Below are 23,031 nucleotides of genomic sequence, written 5' to 3' on the forward strand. Positions count from 1 at the left end.
ACCATTTGATCTTGCCATGAAACACGGCCAACATCAGAAACAAAGTATGCAGCAAATTGGTCCCTCATATGAGCAATCTCCAAAGTTGTCCGCAGAGGATGAGCTTGGTAATCAGGCAATGGATTTGGTATGGGTTCATCAAGTTCCACGTTGACTCTCTCTTTATCAATAATAAAATTGTGGAGAACCACACACGCCTTCACCACCTCATCCACTGTCTCAATTTTCAAATTTATGACGGATCCTAAGATACGCCATTTGGAGACCAGGATGCCAAAGGCGCACTCCACAGTTCTTCTGGCCCTGGACAGTCTGTAATTAAATATAGTTTTGGTGCGGTCCAACCCACGACTTGAGTAAGGTTTAAGTAGGTTGCCACTCATTTGAAAAGCCTCATCACCAACAACAACAAATGGCAGGGCCGGGCCGTCGGTGTTGGGAAGAGGTCGTGGCTGGGGGAAATTAAAATTGTTATTGTACAATCTTCGGCCCATATCAGACTCCTTAAATGTCCGTGAATCATTTGCACGACCAAAAGCTCCAATGTCCACAGCAAGAAACCTGCAGTCCGCACCTGCAATTGCCATCAGCACGGTGGAAAAGTATTTTTTATAATTAAAAAAGAGATCCACTTCTTGAAGGCTTGGTAATCCTAATGTGCTTCCCATCCACGGCTCCAATACAGTTAGGGAAAGAACACACTTGTTCAAATTTTTGGGCGTTGGCAAGCCATATTTCTCTTGTAGGGATGGGTAAAAATTCCTCCCGGAGGTTGTCCCACAATGCGCGGCAAGTGTCGGCAATAATACCCGACAGTGTTGAGACTCCAATCCGAAACTGGAAATGCAGTGATCTCAATGTCTCTCCGGTAGCCAGGAAACTGACGAAGATAAATAAATAAATATAATTAATTAAATTGGTATGAAAGAATTTTTCATTTTTAATTACAATCCCCCACCCCACAAAAACAAAACACGTTACTTTAAAAAATGGCAAGAACATATAAATCCTTCACATTCCATTACGTATCGTAGAGTCACCAGCAGACGTTCCTCAGGGGAAATCGATTTACGGAGCTGCGTGTCCTGCCTGGAAATGGATCCTTCCACCAGACGCAGCAGATATCGGAAGCTGTCTTTTGACATCCTGGTGTATTCGAAGTATTTGTCCTGGTTCTCATTTAATTCGCCAAACAGACAATGGTAGGCTCCACGACTCTCTCGGACTTCCACTATAGGGTGTAGCCAAATACGCCGACGACTCCTTCTCAGTAGTTTGTCTCTTCTCCTCTGTTCATGACAGGCAAAAGCATAAGCTATAGCAAGGGCTAATTCCAGCTGAAAAGTGAGGTAGATACTCTCCATGGGACGATCCATCTTGATGCTCTATGGTTGGAAATAATGTATGCCGGGGTATATATACCACTATTACATTAATACCCACCCCCATCTACCCATTGGTGGCATTATCGATTGTCTAGACACTAAACCGACCCTCTTCTATTCATTGGTGGTGTTATCTAGTGTCTAGACACTAAATTGTGTGTAAAGATCTAATCAGTCTTTGACAACGCATGCGTCGTAAAACGCTGCGTTTTTTGTAAAAACGCACCAAAAACGCTGCGTTTTTCGACGCATCCGTCTGACGCTTGCGTCAAAAAAGGTGCGTTTTTGCGTGCGTTTCCAAAGCGTCGTGCGTTGCGTCGGCGACGCTGCGTCGCATGACGCTAATGTGAACGTAGCCTTAAGGATGGCTTGTTTCACCTGCATGGAGAGCTCTTTTGACCAGATGTTTACTTCACAGCTAAACGTTCCAAATGCAAGCACCACACCTCAAATCAACTCCAGGCCATTTATCTGCTTAATTGAGAATGACATAACGAATGGATTGCCCACACCTGTCCATGAAATAGCCTTGGAGTCAATTGTCCAATTACTTTTGGTCCCTTCAAAAACAGGGTAGCACATGTTAAGGAGCTGAAACTCCTAAACCCTTCATCCAATTTAAATGCGGATACCCTCAAATGAAAGCTGAAAGTCTGAACTTCAACTGCATCTGAATTGTTTTGTTTAAAATTCATTGTGGTAATGTCTATAACCAAAATTAGAAAAATGTTGTCTCTGTCCAAATATATATGGACCTAACTGTATATATATGTATTTATCTGTACTGTGATGTAGCGATGTCCTTGCTGTGCAGTGAATAGGCAGTGACCCATATAAAGTTCAAACAAAGTCTTGTTTATTACACAGCATACTCACAAACCGGAAAAGAAAGCAAACAAGTCCTTGAGTATGCAGCCGGGAAAAAAAATAACAACAGTCCATAGTCCGCTGCCGTGAGCGTATTACACCCCCCGTGTACGCTGGGGTGTCTGGCTTTTCAGGCTCTGCCTGGCCCGTGTTTCTCCACACGGAAGGAACTTTGCACAAGCCTCCTGCAAGGTCTGACTCCCAGACCAGACTGACACACCCAAACTCTCTTGCTGGGGTTTTTTTTTTCTATCCTCCAGATTCTATGGCCATGGGCCACTATAAGATCTGGGCTGGAGGAAACGGACCGGCCCCACTACCATCCTGCAGTCCGTTTCAAAATAAAAGCCCATACCAGGTTTTCCTGAATAAATTCTGGGACAAATAACTTGACCCAGTTCACACTTACTTTTATTCTTCCCTGTGTCTCACAGGCAACCTGCTGTGAGCACAGGGCACTCCAGCGGATCTAATATGCTTCTAAGCACATCCTGGGGGACACATAGCGACCCTCGCATATGACACCGGTCACTGCCTCACATACCCCCCCCCCCCTCTGTTCAGACTTGTGGGGTTGAACATTTGTCAGCATACATGGTGCCCGTGACAGAGCATCTGCATTTCCCTGTGATTTCCCAGCCCGATGTTCCACAGAGAAGCTGAAATTTTGTAGGGACAAGAACCATCTGGTGACTCGGGCATTCCTTTCTTTTGCACTTCTCATCCAGACAAAGGGTGAATGGTCTGTTACCAACCGAAACTGACGCCCGAGCAAATAGTAGCGTAGGGACTCCAAGGCCCATTTGATCGCCAAGCACTCCTTCTCCACTACGCTATAATTTTTCTCTGCCGGGGTCAGTTTCCTGCTTAAATAGGTGACTGGATGCTCATCCCCGTTCACCTCTTGCGACAGCACCGCTCCTAAGCCTACCTCTGAGGCATCAGTTTGCACAATAAAGGTTTTCTTGAAGTCGGGGCTGATGAGGACCGGCTGTCCACACACCGCCGACTTCAGAGACTGGAACGCTTCCTCTGCTTGAGGATTCCACTTGACCATCACCGTTTTCTTCCCTTTTAACAGGTCCGTTAGGGAAGCCGATTTACCAGCAAAATTGGGTATAAACCGACGGTAATACCCAATGATGCCAAGGAATGCCCTCACTTGTTTGGAACTTAAGGGCTTGGGCCAGTTTTGAATGGCCTCAATTTTGTTCACTTGAGGTTTGATAACCCCCCGGCCGATCACGTATCCCAAGTACCGGGCTTCTGTGAGACCTATCGCACATTTCTTTGGGTTTGCTGTTAACCCTGCGGCTATAAGAGACTCTAGCACTGCTTGTACCTGGGACAGATGGGTATCCCAGTCGGTACTAAAGATGACTATGTCATCCAAATAGGCTGACGCATAGTCTCTATGTGGCGCTAACACAATGTCCATCAGCCTCTGAAATGTGGCCGGAGCTCCATGTAACCCAAAAGGTAAAACAACGTATTGAAAGAGACCCTCTGGGGTTATAAAAGCGGTCTTTTCATTCGCTGACTCTGTTAAGGGAACCTGCCAGTAACCTTTTGTGAGATCCGGGGTGGTGAAGTACTGGGCCTTCCCCAGTCTCTCAATTAGCTCGTCCACCCGTGGCATGGGATACAGGTAAAATTTTGATACTTCATTTAACTTCCTAAAGTCATTACAGAAGCGTAATGACCCATCAGGTTTTGGTATTAGTACAATGGGGCTAGCCCACTCACTTCGGGACTCCTCAATGACTCCCAACTGAAGCATTTGCTTTACCTCGGCCACGATGGCTTGCCTTCGGGCTTCTGGCACTCTGTACGGTTTCATCCGCACCTTTACCCGGGGCTCAGTGACAATGTCATGCTGAATCACTGAGGTTCGCCCCGGCAGCTCTGAGAATACATCCATATTCTGCTGTACCAAAGCTCGAGCCTCCCGCCGCTGCTGTTTTGTGAGGGCATCATTGACCTTTACCTCACACCTGGCTGTGTTCTTGGCCAGGGCCAGAGGGACCTCCGATTGTATGACCGTAGTTGCATCTGTGACCAAACATTCTCGGTCCTTCCAGGCCTTTAGCAGGTTTACATGGTACAACTGCTCGGGTTTTCTTTTCCCGGGTTGGTACACTTTGTAATTCACTTCCCCCACCTTTCCCCGTATCTCATACGGCCCTTGCCACTTGGCCATGAGTTTACTCTCTGGGGTGGGCACTAGTACCAACACCCGGTCTCCTTCTTTAAAGGACCTGACCGTGGCCCTTTTATTATAGGTACGGCTCTGAGCGGCCTGGGCATCCAACAGATGCTCCTTTACGATGGGTTGCACGACTGCAATCCGATCCTGCATACTTGCCACATACTCGATAACACTCTTATGTGGAGTGGGCTCCTGTTCCCACGTCTCTTTGGCTACATCCAGCAGCCCCCTCGGGTGCCTGCCATACAATAGCTCAAATGGGGAGAACCCCGTGGACGCCTGCGGTACCTCGCGTATGGCGAACATTAAATATGGCAACAACATATCCCAATCCTTCCCATCCTTGGCGACCACCTTTTTGAGCATGGCCTTGAGGGTCTTATTAAACCTCTTGACCAACCCATCGGTTTGTGGATGATACACTGACGTACGCAACTGTTTAATTTGGAGCAATTTACATAGCTCCCTAGTCACTTTAGACATAAAAGGGGTTCCCTGATCTGTAAGGATCTCCTTGGGAAGCCCAAGACGACAAAACATGGCAAACAGTTCACGGGCTATTAGTTTAGCCGAAGTGTGCCGAAGCGGTATCGCCTTCTGGGGGACACATAGCAACCCTCGCATATGACACCGGTCACTGCCTCACAGTACGTATTAACTAAAACCTGGAGGTGGTTCCTCCTTTTCTCTGTAAAACAACTGAAGAGCGAGGGGGGGCCGCCCCTTTTATCTCTCTGTAGGTTTCCTGTTCCTAGGGGCGGATCCCCTCTCTCGTGGGTGCTGTCGTGGGCTCTATAAAAGAGCATTACCGGTGAGTAATCCTGTATTTCCTTGGCGTGTTTTTTGAGATCATTGTCTTGCTGAAATTTCTGCCCTCATTTCATCGTTGTCATCCTGGTAGATGGAAGCAGATTTTTTTTAATCAAGAATGTACATTTGTCCATTTAACCTTCCTTATAATAATGTGAAGTTTGCCAGTGCCATATGCTGAACAACAGCCCCACATACCATGATGTTCCCACCTCCAAAATTCACTGTTCGTATGATGTTTTTGGCGTAATATGCAGTGACTTTTGGCTTTCAAACATGATGTGTATTATGGCATCCAAAGAGTTCAATTTTGGTCTCATCTGACCAGACTGTATTCTCCCGGTCTTTCACAGGCTTGTCTAAATATTGTTGTGCAAACTTTATACGCAATTGAACATGCTTTTTGTTTAGCAATGGTTTCTTGCAAGGAAAGCATTCATACAGTCCAAGGAGGTTAAGTGCATTACTTGTTTTTTTTTTGTTTGTTTGTTTGTTTTTCTGCAGCTCTCCACAGGTGGCCATTGACTTTGGATAATTCTTCTGATAATTATTTTCACTACATGTCTGAAATCTTGTGGGGAGTACCTGGTTGTGGCTGGTTTATAGTGAAATGATTTTCTTTCCACTTCCGGACTATGACCCAAACAGGGCTCACTGGAACCTTCAATAGTTTAGAAGTTTTTCTGTAAACAATGCCATCAGTATGTTTTGCAACAATAAGGTTGTGAAAGTTTTGAGATAGCTGACTTCATGAGATATTTCTTGTCTGGCAGCTTGGTAATGAAGCAACTTTTTATAGTCCATTAGTTGAACCAGCTGATATTATTTTTCACTAAGTCGCAGGATTGCTTTCTAATTACTGATAGATTTCAGCTGGTTTCATGACTTTCCATGGCTTTTTGCACCTTTTTTTTTCTTCATGTGTGCAATACTTTTTCCCTGTGTCATTTCTCATTATTACACATAATTTATGCACATCAATGGGTTGTTACAGACATCTGGTGAGAATTTCACCTCAATACCACCTTCAGAAATATATTTACTTAGAAAATTGGTGATTCTGTAGGCAAATGGTGCTACAACTTGAATCAAGTTAATATTCCCTAGCTGCACAGCTCATTGCTGATGTGTAATACCGCTGCTATATAAAGAAAGTAGAGCCTTGTTTCCTCTGTCTGTGTGCTATGTATGGGAAGACCTCTTAGCAGTTAATTTCCATTCTCTAGCTCAGAGAGCGCTGAACATTAAAGGGAAAATTTGAAGGATACAAGTTATTTAATGTTTAAATATAGTAATGTTCCTCATGTACACATGACAGCCAATTCTAAAAAGTCAATGAAAAACTGGTGAAATATTACAATCCAGCCATGGCCGATGCTGCAATATCATCGGCCATGGCTGGAAACACTGGTGTACCCCACCGCCACCGATCGCCTCCCCGGTCCTCCGTCCGGTACTCCGCTCCCCTCCACCATCCTGTCCGCTCCCCCGTCCTCCTGCCCGCTCTCCCCGTGCTCCTATGCCACCCTCCCCATCCTCCGATCAACCCCCCATGCTCAGATCTCCCCCCCCCTTATACTTACCGGGCCTCCCGATGTCCGTCCGTCTTCTCCCTTGGTGCTGCTATCTTCCAAAATGGCGGGTGCATGCGCAGTGCGCCCGCCGAATCTGCCGGCCAGCAGATTCGTTCCAGGTATATTTTGATCACTGTGATATAAGCTATCAAAGTGATCAAAATAAAAAAAAAATAGTAAATGACCCCCCCCGCCTTTATCACTCCCATAGGTAGGGCCAATAATAAAATAAAGAAAAAATATATTTTTTTCTTTTTCCACTAGGGTTAGGGTTAGAACTAGGGTTAGGGCTAGGGTTAGGTTTAGGGTATTTGCACACGGTGTGGATTTGGCTGCGGATCCGCAGGGGATTGGCCGGGGATCCGCAGCGGATTGGTCGCTGCGAATTCGTAGCAGTTTTCCATCAGGTTTACAGTACCATGTAAACCTATGGAAAACCAAATCCTCTGTGCCCATGGTGCGGAAAATACCGTGCGGAAAAATCTCACACGAATCCGCAACGTGGGCACATAGCCTTAGGGTTAGGGTTGGAATTAGGGCTAGGGTTGGAATTAGGGTTAAGATTAGGCTTGTGGTTAGGGTTAGGGGTGTGTTGGGGTTAAAGTTGCTGTTGGAATTAGGGTTACGGGTGTGTTGGGGTTAGGGTTGTGGTTAGGGGTGTGTTGGGGTTAGGGTTGTGATTAGGGTTATGGCTACAGTTGTGATAAGGGTTAGGGGTGTGTTGGGGTTAGAATTGAGGGGTTTCCACTGTTTAGGCACATCAGGGGTCTCCAAACGCAACATGGCGTCACCATGGATTCCAGCCAATCTTGCGTTCAGAAAGTCAAATGGTGCTCCCTCCCTTCCGACCCTGACGTGCGCCCAAACAGTGGTTTACCCCCACATATGGGGTATCGGCGTACTCACGACAAACTGGGCAACAAATATTAGGGTCCAATTTCTCCTGTTACCCTTGTGAAAATAAAAAATTGCTTGCTAAAACATCTTTTTTGAGTAAAGAAAAATTATTTTTTATTTTCACAGCTCTGCGTTGTAAACTTCTGTGAAGCACTTGGGGGTTCAAAGTGCTCACCGCATATCTAGATAAGTTCCTTGGGGGGTCTAGTTTCCAAAATGTGGTCACTTGTGGGGGGTTTCTACTGTTTAGGCACATCAGGGTCTCTGCAAACGCAACGTGACGCCCGCAGACCATTCCATCAAAGTCTGCATTTCAAAAGTCACTACTTCCCTCCTGAGCCCAGACGTGTCCCCAAACAGTGGTTTCCCCCTCCCCCCCCCACATATGGGACATTAGCATACTCGGAACAAACTGGACAACAACTTTCGGGGTCCAAATTCTCCTGTTACTCTTGTGAAAATAAAAAATTGCAGGCTAAAAAATAATTTTTGAGGAAAGAAAAATGATTTTTTATTTTCATGGCTCTGCGTTATAAACTTCTATGTAGCACTTGGGGATTTAAAGTGGTCACCGCACATCTAGATTAGTTCCATGGGAGGTCTAGTTTCCAAAATGGGGTCACATGTGGGGGTGCTCCAATATTTAGGCACACAGGGGCTCTCCAAACGCGACATGGTGTCCGCTAAAGATTGGAGCCAATTTTTCATTGAGAAAGTCAAATGTCGCTCCTTCCCTTCAGAGCCCTGTCGTGCGCCCAGACAGTGGTTCTCCCCCACATATGAGGTATCGGCGTACTCAGGACAAATTGTACAATAACGTTTGGGGTCCAGTTTCTCTTTTTACCCCTGGGAAAATAGAAAAAATTGTTGCTAAAACATCATTTTTGTGACTAAAAAGTTAAATGTTCATTTTTCCTTCTATGATGCTTCTGCTGCTGTGAAGTACTTGAAGGGTTAATAAACTTCTTGAATGTGGTTTTGAGTACCTTGAGGGGTGCAGTTTTTAGAATAGTGTCACTTTTGGGTATTTTCAGCCATACAGACCCCTCAAGCTGACTTCGAATGTGAGGTGGTCCCTAAAAAAAATGATTTTGTAAATTTTGTTGTAAAAATGAGAAATCACTGGTCAAATTTTAACCCTTATAACTTCCTAGCAAAAAAAATATTTGTTTAAAAAATTGTGCTGATGTAAAGTAGACATGTGGGAAATGTTATTTATTAACTATTTTGTGTCACATAATCTTCTGGTTTCACAGAATAAAAATTAAAAATGTGAAAATTGCAAAATTTTCAAAATTTTAGCCAAATTTCCATTTTTTTTCACAAATAAACGCAAAAATTATTGACCTAAATTTACCACTAACATGAAGCCCAATATGTCACGAAAAAACATTATCAGAACCGTTAGGATCCGTTGAAGTGTTCCCGAGTTATTACCTCATAAAAGGACACTGGTCAGAATTGCAAAAAACGGCCAGGCCATTAAGGTCAAAATAGGCTGGGTCATGAAGGGGTTAATGTCTGGCCCAGAGATCTTAACAGCTCACTTACATATTTAAAAAAATGTGTATTTCTCTATAATAAGACATCGGATGAAAGATATCAAGGTATCTTATTATTCAGCTTCCTGTAACCTATATGCCCGAAGGGCTTTGGAAGGTTTATCCTACTGACAAGATGTCCGTCGATAGTATACTGAGGCTTTCTATATTCACTGTTATTTCTTGGCAGGAATGAAGTTGATATGGCTAGAAAAAGTCTCATTGCAAGAGTGGAGGAGCTGACGGCAGAGCGAGAGTCTCTTAAAAGCGAGATTGAAACTGCGGTGCAAAATCTGTCTCGTTGCGAGTTCAAGTTAAGAGAAACTGATCAGGATCTGCAGATGTAAGTTTTTATCAATCACTTCATCGGGGGCTAGGAAATCTCCAGAAAGTTAAGGTTTTGTAATGTTGGAAGGTACTGCATCATCTGCCTAAGCATTCTAAAGAGTATCTGGCTAGGGCAATATGTACTTTTTATGTAGACATTCCTCCATTCATAGAAGTATTATTTTCCAGGAATGACTCAAGCGTTCATGCCGATAACAATAAGCATGTTGCTTACCTATGATGTCAATGTGTTAGAATCTTTAATACTCTCCTAACTTTTGTCTTTGGACATCTATTCATGAACTGACTGTACTATTTTAATTACGCTTTATAGCCCATGGTAATCTGACATGCTGCATACATTTTTTTTTCTTTAGAGATACCTTACATAGGTAAATAGATTTCACTTGGTCACTGTTTTAATCTATTTTTATGAGGCATTGAGAGAAAGAAATTCCTTCCCACTCCAAAAATGGGAGAACAAATGCCTGGATAAACTCCTCATCCCACCATCTTACACAGTTGCTCTGTTTAGTTATTTATTCTGATAGACACCCAGACTCCTTTTTATATTCATTCATTGGGGAAGAGCATTCCATAGTCTTACTGTAAAGAGAAATGCTTTCCTCTGGCGTGTCAAACTCCTTTTCACAGAGAGCAACATCAAAAATTATGGTTCCTTCAAATGGCCAATTGAAATTGTAAAGGCTCATGCTGACGTCTGTAGAACACTGTATGAACCTTCTATTAATTCTCAATAAGTAAATAAATATCCATCACCATTTTAGGAATTTTATATTTATTATTTTTGATAGATCATTTGGTGATTTTGCTTGTTTATTGTCTCTATGGCACTACATTAGGGCTGGCAAAGCAAATAGAAGGCACCCTGTGTCTGGCCAACAGAGAAAAGGCTGGTCCTGTAACTTCATATAACAGTCAGCAGTAGTATGGTCAGTATAGCCCACAAATCAATACTATCAGAAGAAACACTAATTAGCAAGGAGAGGTTCCAATAACTAAAACATAACTTTTAATATAATCACTAAAATGCTGGATAAATCAAGTGATAACAAACAAGAAAACACAAAGTGATAAGATACTAGTGCTAAAGTTACCAGTGTTCAGTTAAAAAATGGTGTGGTCTCCCCACTTCCAGTTGAACTTGTTTTCAGCAGATCACAGATACACAAGAGCATGGAGATTAAGTTTAAGGGGGAAGGAATTCTCCTGCCCTCCTCTGTTATACCCCTGTATTTCTCCTGCCCTTACAAGGGCAGTCCGTAAGTAAGACTGCTATGATGTACCCATCAATATATATTGTATCTTCCTACGTGTTTCCTCTCGCATATGGGGGATTCATCAGATGCGTGAAAAGTATGTGGGAAACTACAAGTTCCTGCAGTGGCAGGGAACTTGCATGTCAGATCCAACTGGTCATGTCATAACCCATTCAAATGAAGCATGGTACATAAGGATCCCCAATAACCTGCCCTTTTTAAATAGTATTGCACTCACCCCCATAGTAACCTACGCCTGATGTTGTTTCCGGTTTTTGGACCACATTGAGGAGGGCAGATCTACTGGATGTGAAGTCCACTGTCTTATTACCTCCCATCCGGTAAGCGATATCAATGTAAAGTGCTTGTTCAGGTCTGTGGGCCGCAGCGGCTGTGTGCAGCCTCCCCATGTATCTCAGGCTACTTCCGGTCTTTTGGCCGCAAACTAAAGCGCATAACATCAGTCACCCCACCTGCTACATTCTCGCACTATTTTTCGGTCTTTGGACCGCATAAGAAGCGCATATTTAGAAGCCAATATTATTTTAGGTCTAATACCACAAAACAATAGTGGGGGAGTCGTCATTAACATAGTAACATAGTTAGCAAGGCCGAAAAAAGACATTTGTCCATCCAGTTCAGCCTATATTACATCAGAATAAATCCCCAGATCTACATCCTTCTAAAGAACCTTATAACTGTAAGATAATATTGTTGCGCTCCAGGAAGACATCCAGGCCTCTCTTGAACCCCTCGACTGAGTTCGCCATCACCACCTCCTCAGGCAAGGAATTCCAGATTCTCACTGTCCTAACAGTAAAGAATCCTCTTCTATGTTGGTGGAAAAACCTTCTCTCCTCCAGATGCAGAGAATGCCCCCTTGTGACCGTCACCTTCCTTTGTATAGACAGATATTTGTATTGTTCCCTTGTATACTCATATATGGTTATTAGATTGCCCCTCAGTCGTCTTTTTTCTAGACTAAATAATCTTAATTTTGCTAATCTTTCTGGGTATTGTAGTTCACCCATCCCCTTTATTAATTTTGTTGCCCTCCTTTGTACTTGCTCTATCATGTGTATCCAGACCTCTTTTAATGCACCCCATGATCCTGTTTGCCTTGGCAGCCGATGCCTGGCACTGGCTGCTCCAGTTATGTTTATCATTAGCTAGGATCCCCAAGTCCTTCTCCATGTCAGATTAGCAGTGGGGTACCACAGGGGTCAGTATTGGGCCCTCTTCTTTTTAACATATTTATTAATGACCTTGTAGGGGGCATACAGAGCAGAATTTCAATATTTGCAGATGACACTAAACTCTGCAGGGTAATCAATACAGAGGAGGAAAGTTGTATATTACAGGATGATTTATGTAAACTAGAAGCTTGGGCTTATAAATGGCAAATGAGCTTTAATGGGGATAAATTTAAGGTCATGCACTTGGGTAGAAGTAATAAAATGTATAACTGTGTGCTTAATTCTAAAACTCTGGGCAAAACAGTCAATGAAAAAGACCTGGGTGTATGGGTGGATGACAAACTCACATTTAGTGGCCAGTGTCAGGCAGCTGCTACAAAGGCAAATAAAATAATGTGATGCATTAAAAGAGGCATAAATGCTTATTAGGAGAACATAATTTTACCTCTATACAAGTCACTAGTTCGACCACACTTAGAATACTGTGTACAGTTCTGGTCTCCGGTGTATAAGAAAGACATAGCTGAACTAGAGCGGGTGCAGAGAAGAGCGACCAAGTTTATTAGAGGACTGGTCTGCAATACCAAGATAGGTTATTAAACTTGGGGCTATTTAGTTTGGAAAAACGAAGACTAAGGGGTTATCTTATTTTAATTTATAAATATATGAGGGGACAGTACAAAGATTACTAAATGAGTATTATTTACTAGATAAAAATAAATCCTATATAATAATCGCCAGTTGGGACTTCCGGCCGCTTTCCCCGAATCCCATAAGGCACCGTGGCAGTGTAATTCAGGCCTGAGCCCACCACCCTACACTACATTCCCCGCTCACCTCAGTCTTCTCCTATGCTGCCAGCTCGGATACGGGGCCCGCGGCACCTCTCCGTCAGCCTCCTAGTGAAGCCAACTCGGTCCAGTGGGGGTGAGGGAAAAAGCGTCGCCTCTGCTGCCCCAGCCCGGCAATCTCACCGCCACCTCCCCCCTCAGTCACACTGCAAAGTCCCAGCTTCAAAATTGTCAGGCCCTGTCCAGAATGTCCTGCACTCTGCCAGCGGAACCAAGTGCCTCTGACATGACAGGTCCCGGAACGTAATGGTCCCTCCTCTAGCTGCAGTTTTGTCTATGACTCCTCTGCTTCTAGGCAGGAGACGAAACCAAAATACTAGCAGGGCGAAATATGGCGGACGAGAGCCCAGCGTGATCCCGTGAGAGGATGCTTTGCTGACGAGATTGTCTCAGTGCTGTGCTGCCGGAGACACTGCAGACTGTGTGTGACTGAATGCTCCAACCTACCCTACTATTCATGTGTCAGCGAGCGAGCAGGGAACCACTGGCTGCCTTTAATCACCAATTGGGACTTCCGGCCGCTGTGATGTAGGGGGGTTTGGGAAATACAAGCAAGGACTTCAGAAGGTGTGCAGCCTTATTCACTCTAAGGAATGCTGTACACTGTCTGTGCACTTCATAAAGGAATTGCAGATGCAGGGTGCCCCCTTTGTGGGTGGCAAGGGCTCAGGGTGGGCCCGCCTGATGATTCCCCGGTGTCCCGGTGCCTCAGTCCGACCCTGTGTGGCACGGTATCAAACGCTTTGGAAAAATCAAAATATACCACGTCTAATGACTTACCTTGGTCCAGTCTATAGCTTACCTCTTCATAAGAAATGATTAGATTAGTTTGACAAGAGCGATTCCTCATAAATCCATGTTGATATGGAGTTAAACAGTCTCATTGAGATAATCCAGAATAACATCCTCCAGAAACCCTTCAAATATTTTACAAACAATAGAGGTTAGACTTACTGGCCTATAATTTTCAGGTTTGCTTTTAGAGCCCTTTTTGAATATTGGTACTACTTTTGCTATGCGCCAGTCCTGTGGAACAGATCCCATCTCTATAGAGTCACTAAATATAAGAAATAATGGCTTATCTGTTATTTTACTTAGTTCTCTTAGTACTCGTGGGTGTATGCTATCGGGACCCGGAGATTTATCTATTTCAATCTTATTTAGCCGGTTTTGCACCTCTTCTTGGGTTAGATTGGCGACCCTTAATATAGAATTTTCTTTGTCTCTCGACATTTCACCTAGCATTTCATTTTCCACCGTGAATACCTTGGAGAAGAAGGTGTTTAATAGATTAGCTTTTTCCTCGTCATCTACAACCATTCTTTCCTCAAAAATTTTTTAAGGGGCCTACACTTTCACTTTTGATCCTTTTACTATTGATATAGTTGAAGAACAGTATGGGATTAGTTTTACTGTCCTTAGCAATGTGCTTCTCTGTTTTCTTTTTGGCAGCTTTAATTAGTTTTTTAGATAAAATATTTTTCTCCCTATAGTTTTTTTAGAGCTTCAATAGTGCCATCCTGCTTTAGTAGTGCAAATGCTTTCTTTTTACTGTTAATTGCCCCTCTTACGTCTTTGTTTAGCCACACTGGGTTTTCCTATTTCTTGTCCTTTTATTCCCACAAGGTATAAACCGCTTACAGTGCCTATTTAGGATGTTCTCAAACATTTCCCATTTATTATCTGTATTCTTATTTCTGAGGATATTGTCCCAGTCTACCAGATTAAGGGCATCTCTAAGCTGGTCAAACTTTGCCTTCCTAAAGTTCAGTGTTATTGTGACTCCCTGACAAGTCCCCCTAGTGAAAGACAGGTGAAACTCTACAATATTGTGGTCGCTATTTCCTAGATGCCCGACGACCTGCAGATTTGTTATTCTGTCAGGTCTATTAGGTAGTATTCGGTCTAAAAGTGCTGCTCCTCTGGTTGGATTCTGCACCAATTGTGAAAGATAATCTTTCTTGGGTATTAGCAGAAAGCTGTTGCCTTTATGGGTTTTGCAGGTCTCTGTTTCCCAGTTAATATCCAGTTAATTAGGCTCTTAATTAACTTAATTAGGCTTTTAATCCTATCCGTCATATACCGTATATACTCGAGTATAAGCCGACCCGAGTATAAGCCGACCCCCCTAATTTTGCCACAAAAAACTGGGAAAACTTATTGACTTGAGTATAAGCCTAGGGTGGAAAATGCAGCAGCTACTGGTAAATTTAAAAAATAAAAATAGATGCTCCATACCGTTCATTATTGCCCCATAGATGCTCCATATACAACTGTGCTATATAGAATGCTCTGCACCGTTCATTATGGCCCCATAGATGCTCCACATAAAGCTGTGCCATATGGAATGCTCTATACCGTTCATTATTGCCCCATAGATGTGCCATAGAAAGCTGTGCCCCATAAATATTGCTCTGCACCGTTGATTATGGCCCCATAGATGCTCCTTATAAAGCTGTGCCCCATATATATTGCTCTGCACCGTTCATTATGGCCCCATAGATGCTCCTTATAAAGCTGTTCCCCATATATATTGCTCTGCACCGTTGATTATGGCCCCATAGATGCTCCTTATAAAGCTGTGCCCCATATATAATGCTCTGCACCATTGATTATGGCCCCATAGATGCTCCTTATAAAGCTGTGCCCCATATATAATGCTCTGCACCATTGATTATGGCCCCATAGATGCTCCACATAAAGCTGTGCCCCATATATAATGCTCTGCACCATTGATTATGGCCCCATAGATGCTCCTTATAAAGCTGTGCCATATATAATGCTCTGCACCGTTGATTATGGCCCCATAGATGCTCCTTATAAAGCTGTGCCATATATAATGTTCTGCACCGTTGATTATGGCCCCATAGATGCTCCATATATAATGCTGTGCCATATAGAATGCTGCTGCAATAAAAAAAAAAAAAATCACATACTCACCTCTCTTCGCTCAGGACGCCGGCGCTTTCAATATTTACCTGCTCCTCGTGCGGCTCCATCTCCAGCACTGACGCTCAGCAGAGGGCACGCACTGACTACGTCACCGCACCCTCTAACCTGAGCGTCACAACTAGAGGACGCTGGAGACGGAGCCGCACCGGAGCGAGGAGCAGGTAAATATCGCGCAGCTCTGCGCTCCCCGTATACTTACCTGCTCCTGGCGCGGTCCCTGCAGTCCCTGGCTTCTCCGGCGCTGCAGCTTCTTCCTGTAATTGAGCGGTCACAGTTACCGATCATTTACAGCAATGAATATGCGGCTCCTCCCCTATGGGAGGTGGACCCGCCTATTCATTTCTGTAATGAGCGGTACCATGTGACCACTCAGTACAGGAAGAATCTGCAGCGCCGGGGAAGCCAGGGACTGCAGGGACCGCGCCGCAGCAGGTAAGTATGATTACACAGCCCCCGCTCCCCCTCACCTGCCGACCCCCGGGTATATGACTCGAGTATAAGCCGAGAGGGGGACTTTCAGCCCAAAAAAATGGGCTGAAAATCTCGGCTTATACTCGAGTATATACGGTATACAAATTCCATGGGTACAAAATATGTTCTGATGTCAGTGGGATCAGGAGGGGTTTTTAATTGAGGCATGTTAATGGGTGATAACTTTTTGTTACATTAATCTAGCAGTTTCCTTAATGGAGTGGTCCAATGAAGAGAAATTATCAGCTACCCATAGGATAGGCAATAACTTCTTAATCATTAGAGGGTCCAAGCTCTGGGACCCTCGTCAATCAGCAGAATGGGGCCCTTTTATCCCCATTAAAATGATGCACGCATGTCCGTGCCACATTCTACCAGTAAGTGGGGTACTCAGGTGCTAGATTTCATAGATGTTCTACTTACCAGATTGTCAGAGGATTTGATATGACGACTCCTCACATCCATTTTCCATATAGTGTTGCCAGAGCTCCAGTAGACCATCCACTTAACAAATATAGAGAAAAAGATCGACATATCTAAGGCATAAAGTAATCTTCTTTATTGCAAAATAAAAATGGATTAAAAAAGCCTTTGCAATGGAAAAGGTCCACATTATAGCCATGAAATACTAATGCATTTCCGACATATCCAGTTTTGTTCAACTATCTTATTCCTTGGCTGGTTAACTATCTTATTCAAATGCAGGTTATCCCATCCTGGATATTTTTAGAATACTCGTCATATATTCCAAAATGGACTAAATGAATCTGGTCCCACTTGTAGTACACACACTTGTATTAAGAACAAGGGTCCCCTTATCCTTCAGGTGCGACCACCACCAGTGACAATCCTGGTGAAGAAGGAATGGAGAGATATGTGTCTTTGCATTTGTTTACCTCTAGTGGAGTTTACCTCTGGCCTTTTCTCTGTTGGCCAGACACAGTATACCTCCTATTTGCGTTGCCAGCGCTCATGCAGTGCCATAGAGACTCTAGCAAGTAAAATCACCAAAGGATCGATCATAAAATAATTAATATCATATTCCTAAAATGGTGATAGATATTTTTTGAGAATTAATTGAAGGGTGATTTTTAATTCTCTACTTCATGAATCGCAAATTTTTTGGGTTCATTGCGAAGTGAAATATCTGTTGAATGAGATTTACTTACCATTAAAATGTGATTGATGTTAAGTGGGTGTTGTTTTTAATCTTTAGGACTCGCATTGAACTGGAAGAAACAAGAAAGTTATGCAGAGAGGATGCTGAGGTACATTGATGTAATTGTTTGAAATATGAATAGATTTACTTCATAATATCCCGTATATATCCTAATTCTCAGACACTTTACCCACATATAATATGATTTGTTGTAATCGGTTACAAATTCTGTGAGACTACCTCACCTCCACCCCCAATGCCCTATCATGGACATTTTCATTACTGATCACTAGTGTTGAGCATTCCGATACTGCAAATATCAGGTATCGGACGATATTCGCTGTATCAGAATTCCGATAACGAGTTCCGATACTTTTGCGATATCGGATACCGGAATCAGAAGTTCCTATAGTGCAATGATGCACTATAATGGTGTGTGGGTGGAGACTGTGTTTGCGGGCGGGGTCTGTGCGTGACCGTGGGGGGTCTGTGCGGGCCTTCCGGGGGTCTGTGCATGCCTGCCGGGGGTCTTTGCATTCCTGTCGAGGGTCTGTGCGGGCCTGCCGGGGGTCTGTGCGGGCCTGCCGGGGGTCTGTGCGGGCCTGCCGGGGGTCTGTGCGGGCCTGCCCGGGGGTCTGTGTGGGCTGCCGGGGCTCTGTGTGGGCTGCCGGGGCTCTGTGCGGGCATGCCAGGGATCTGTACAGGTCTGCCTGGGCTCTGTGCGACCTGCCGGGGCTCTGTGCGGCCTGCCAGGGCTCTGTGCAGGCTTCCGGGGCTCTGTGCGGCCTGCCGGGGCTCTGTGCATGTGTGCAGGCATCGTCCGATGGGACTACAAGTCACTTCGGACGATGCCTGCTACACTGACAGTGATTGACACATTAGCCAATGAAGGGACAGTAGTAGTCCCATCATCCTGCTAATGTGTTGAATGTGAAAAAAAAAAATACTACATGGTTATACACATGGGAAGAAGGAATCAATATCACCATTACACACTGAACGGGAAACCACTGGGTAAATCTGACAGGGAGAAGGACTTGGGGATCCTAGTTAATGATAAACTTACCTGGAGCAGCCAGTGCCAGGCAGCAGCTGCCAAGGCAAACAGGATCATGGGGTGCATTAAAAGAGGTCTGGATACACATGATGAGAGCATAATACTGCCTCTGTACAAATCCCTAGTTAGACCGCACATGGAGTACTGTGTCCAGTTTTGGGCACCGGTGCTCAGGAAGGATATAATGGAACTAGAGAGAGTACAAAGGAGGGCAACAAAATTAATAAAGGGGATGGGAGAACTACAATACCCAGATAGATTAGTGAAATTAGGATTATTTAGTCTAGAAAAAAGACGACTGAGGGGCGATCTAATAACCATGTATAAGTATATAAGGGGACAATACAAATATCTCGCTGAGGATCTGTTTATACCAAGGAAGGTGACGGGCACAAGGGGGCATTCTTTGCGTCTGGAGGAGAGAAGGTTTTTCCACCAACATAGAAGAGGATTCTTTACTGTTAGGGCAGTGAGAATCTGGAATTGCTTGCCTGAGGAGGTGGTGATGGCGAACTCAGTCGAGGGGTTCAAGAGAGGCCTGGATGTCTTCCTGGAGCAGAACAATATTGTATCATTCAATTTTTAGGTTCTGTAGAAGGACGTAGATCTGGGGATTTATTATGATGGAACATAGGCTGAACTGGATGGACAAATGTCTTTTTTCGGCCTTACTAACTATGTTACTATGTTACATACATACTACATACATACTACATACATATTACATACTACATACATACTACATACTGCATACATACTGCATACATACTGCATGCATACTGCAAACATACTACATACATACTACATACAGTACATACTACATACAGTGCATTTATACATTACACACAATACATACATACAGACATACAGTACATATGACATAGATTACATACTCACCATTACTTGTCATTTTGGTCCCCGAAGCCAGTGTCATCTGTAGAAAAGATTAAAATAATAAACAACCAATATACTCCCTGTCCGCATAAATCCACGAGTGTCCCACGACGATCTCCTGTGGAGAACGGCAGCATCAGCTGATGTGACCGCTCTCCAGGGCCTCCAGGAATCCAATGATGGGAGGAAGGTATCCTTCCGCACTGTATTCCTCCGTCGCTGTAAAAAACTAGTCCCTAGTCTCACTTTTGGCATTGCTGTGTGAGAAATTTTCCCACGCAGCAATTACCATAAAGTGAGACTTTGAACTATAGTAAACTCGGTGATGCACTGCAGGATCCATTTTCTCCTGTCAGTGTGTCACTGAGGGTCCTATAGAGCAGTGACATTCACAACAGTACCCCCCCCCTTGAAGAGGGGTCACCGAACCCTCACCAGGGCCCCAGGACGATCAGGACGAGCCAGATGAAAGGCACGGACCAAATCGGCAGCATGGACATCAGAGGCAAAAACCCAAGAATTATCCTCCTGGCCATAACCCTTCCATTTGACCAGGTACTGAAGCTTCCGCCTCGAAAAACGGGAATCCAAAATCTTCTCAACAACATATTCCAACTCCCCATCAACCAACACAGGAGTCAGAGGATCAACAGAGGGAACAACGGGCTCCACATATTTCCGCAGCAAAGATCTATGGAAGGCATTATGGATAGCAAAAGAGGCCGGATGCGCCAGTCGAAAAGATACCGGATTAATAATCTCAGAAATACTATAAGGACCAATAAACCGAGGCTTAAACTTTGGAGAAGAAACCTTCATAGGAACATGACGGGAAGACAACCAAACCAGATCCTCAACCCGAAGCCGGGAACCAACACACCGACGACGATTAGCAAAATGTTGAGACTCCTCTTGAGACAACACCAAATTGTCCACCACATGAGCCCAAATCTGCTGCAACCTGTCCACCACAGAATCCACACCAGGACAGTCAAAAGGCTCAACCTGCCCAGAAGAAAAACGAGGATGAAAACCAAAATTACAAAAGAAAGGCGAAACCAAGGTAGCAGAACTAGCCCGATTATTAAGGGCAAACTCGGCCAATGGCAAGAAGGCCACCCAATCATCCTGATCAGCAGACACAAAGCATCTCAAATAAGTCTCCAAGGTCTGATTAGTTCGCTCGGTCTGGCCATTTGTCTGAGGATGAAATGCAGAAGAAAAAGACAAATCAATGCCCAGCCTAGCACAAAAGGCCCGCCAAAACCTAGAAACAAACTGGGAACCTCTGTCGGACACAATATTCTCCGGAATACCGTGCAAACGAACCACATGCTGAAAAAACAACAGAACCAAATCAGAAGAGGAAGGCAATTTAGGCAAAGGTACCAAATGAACCATCTTAGAGAACCGGTCACAAACAACCCAGATAACAGACATCTTCTGGGAAACAGGAAGATCAGAAATAAAATCCATCGAAATATGCATCCAGGGCCTCTCAGGGATTGGCAATGGCAAAAGCAACCCACTAGCACGGGAACAACAAGGCTTAGCCCGCGCACAAGTCCCACAGGACTGCACAAAAGAACGCACATCACACGACAAAGAAGGCCACCAAAATGACCTACCAACCAAGTCTCTGGTACCAAAAATGCCAGGATGACCAACCAACACGGAACAGTGAACCTCATAAATCACTCTACTAGTCCATCTGTCAGGAACAAACAATTTCCCCACAGGACAGCGGTCAGGTCTGTCTGCCTGAAATTCCTGAAGAGCCCGTCGTAAATCAGGGGAAATGGCAGAAAGTACCACCCCTTCTTTCAGAATACCGACCGGTTCCAAGACCTCAGGAGAATCAGGCAAAAAACTCTTAGAGAGGGCATCAGCCTTAATATTCTTAGAACCCGGAAGGTACGAGACCACAAAATCAAAACGGGAAAAAAACAAGGACCATCGAGCCTGTCTAGGTTTCAGTCGTCTAGCAGACTCGAGGTAAATCAAATTCTTATGATCGGTCAAGACCACAATACGGTGCTTAGCTCCCTCAAGCCAATGTCGCCACTCCTCAAACGCCCACTTAATAGCCAACAACTCCCGATTGCCGACATCATAATTGCGTTCAGCAGGTGAAAATTTACGGGAAAAGAAGGCACACGGTTTCATTAAGGAACCAACAGGATCCCTCTGAGACAAAACGGCCCCTGCCCCAATCTCAGAAGCGTCAACCTCAACCTGAAACGGAAGAGAAACATCCGGTTGCCGCAACACTGGAGCAGAAGTAAATCGATGTTTAAGCTCCTGAAAGGCAGAGACAGCCGCAGAGGACCAATTCGCCACATCAGCGCCTTTCTTCGTCAAATCGGTCAAGGGTTTAACCACACTAGAAAAATTAGCAATGAAACGGCGATAAAAATTTGCAAAACCCAAACATTTCTGAAGGCTCTTCACGGATGTGGGCTGAATCCAATCATGAATGGCCTGAACCTTAACCGGATCCATCTCTATAGACGAGGGAGAAAAAATGAAGCCCAAAAAAGAGACTTTCTGCACCCCAAAGAGACACTTAGACCTTTTCACAAACAGGGCATTGTCACGAAGGATCTGAAATACCATCCTGACCTGTTGCACATGAGACTCCCAATCATCGGGAAAAATCAAAATATCATCCAAATATACAATCAAGAATTTATCAAGATAAGTCCGGAAGATATCATGCATAAAGGACTGAAAAACAGATGGAGCATTAGAGAGTCCGAATGGCATCACAAGTTATTCAAAATGGCCTTCAAGCGTGTTAAATGCAGTTTTCCATTCATCTCCCTGCTTAATACGAACAAGATTATATGCCCTTCGAAGGTCAATCTTCGTAAACCAACTAGCTCCCTTAATCCTAGCAAACAAATCGGAAAGCAAAGCTAAAGGGTATTGAAACTTGACCGTGATTTTATTCAAGAGGCGGTAATCTATACAGGGTCTCAAGGAACCATCTTTTTTAGCAACAAAAAAGAACCCCACTCCCAACGGTGAAGAAGATGGTCGAATATGCCCTTTCTCCAAAGACTCCTTAATATAGCTCCGCATGGCAGTATGTTCAGGCACAGATAGGTTGAAAAGTCGACCCTTAGGAAACTTACAGCCTGGAATCAAGTCAATAGCACAATCGCAGTCCCTGTGTGGTGGAAGGAAACTGGACTTGGGCTCATCGAATACATCCTGAAAATCAGACAAAAACTCTGGAATCTCAGAAGGTGAAGAAGAGGAGATTGACATCAAAGGAACATCATTATGAACCCCTGACAACCCCAACTAGTCACAGACATGGACTTCCAATCCAACACAGGATTATGTACCTGCAACCACGGAAAACCCAGCACGATAGCATCATGCAAGTTATGCAACACCAGAAATCGACAATCTTCCTGATGGGCTGGCACCATGCGCATGGTTACCTGTGTCCAAAACTGGGTCTTATTTTTAGCCAAGGGTGTAGCATCAATGCCCCTTAAAGGCATAGGGTTCTGCAAAGGCTGCAAGGGAAAACCACAACGCTTGGCAAAC

At 44.3% G+C, this 23,031-nt stretch overlaps 1 protein-coding gene across 3 annotated transcripts in view; it reads left to right on the forward strand.

Moving 5' to 3' along the window:
- LOC138651327 (C-Jun-amino-terminal kinase-interacting protein 4-like) overlaps positions 1–23,031 on the forward strand; it is an 834,119-nt gene that overhangs the window by 395,873 nt on the left and 415,215 nt on the right. For all 3 annotated transcript variants that reach the window (XM_069741428.1, XM_069741429.1, XM_069741430.1), the window contains 2 exons: positions 9,474–9,626; positions 17,577–17,628. In XM_069741428.1, the coding sequence (XP_069597529.1) occupies positions 9,474–9,626; positions 17,577–17,628 (205 nt within the window). The remainder of the gene's footprint in view (positions 1–9,473; positions 9,627–17,576; positions 17,629–23,031) is intronic.

The sequence above is a fragment of the Ranitomeya imitator genome, chromosome 10 (assembly GCF_032444005.1).
Source record: "Ranitomeya imitator isolate aRanImi1 chromosome 10, aRanImi1.pri, whole genome shotgun sequence".
Lineage (NCBI taxonomy): Eukaryota > Metazoa > Chordata > Amphibia > Anura > Dendrobatidae > Ranitomeya > Ranitomeya imitator.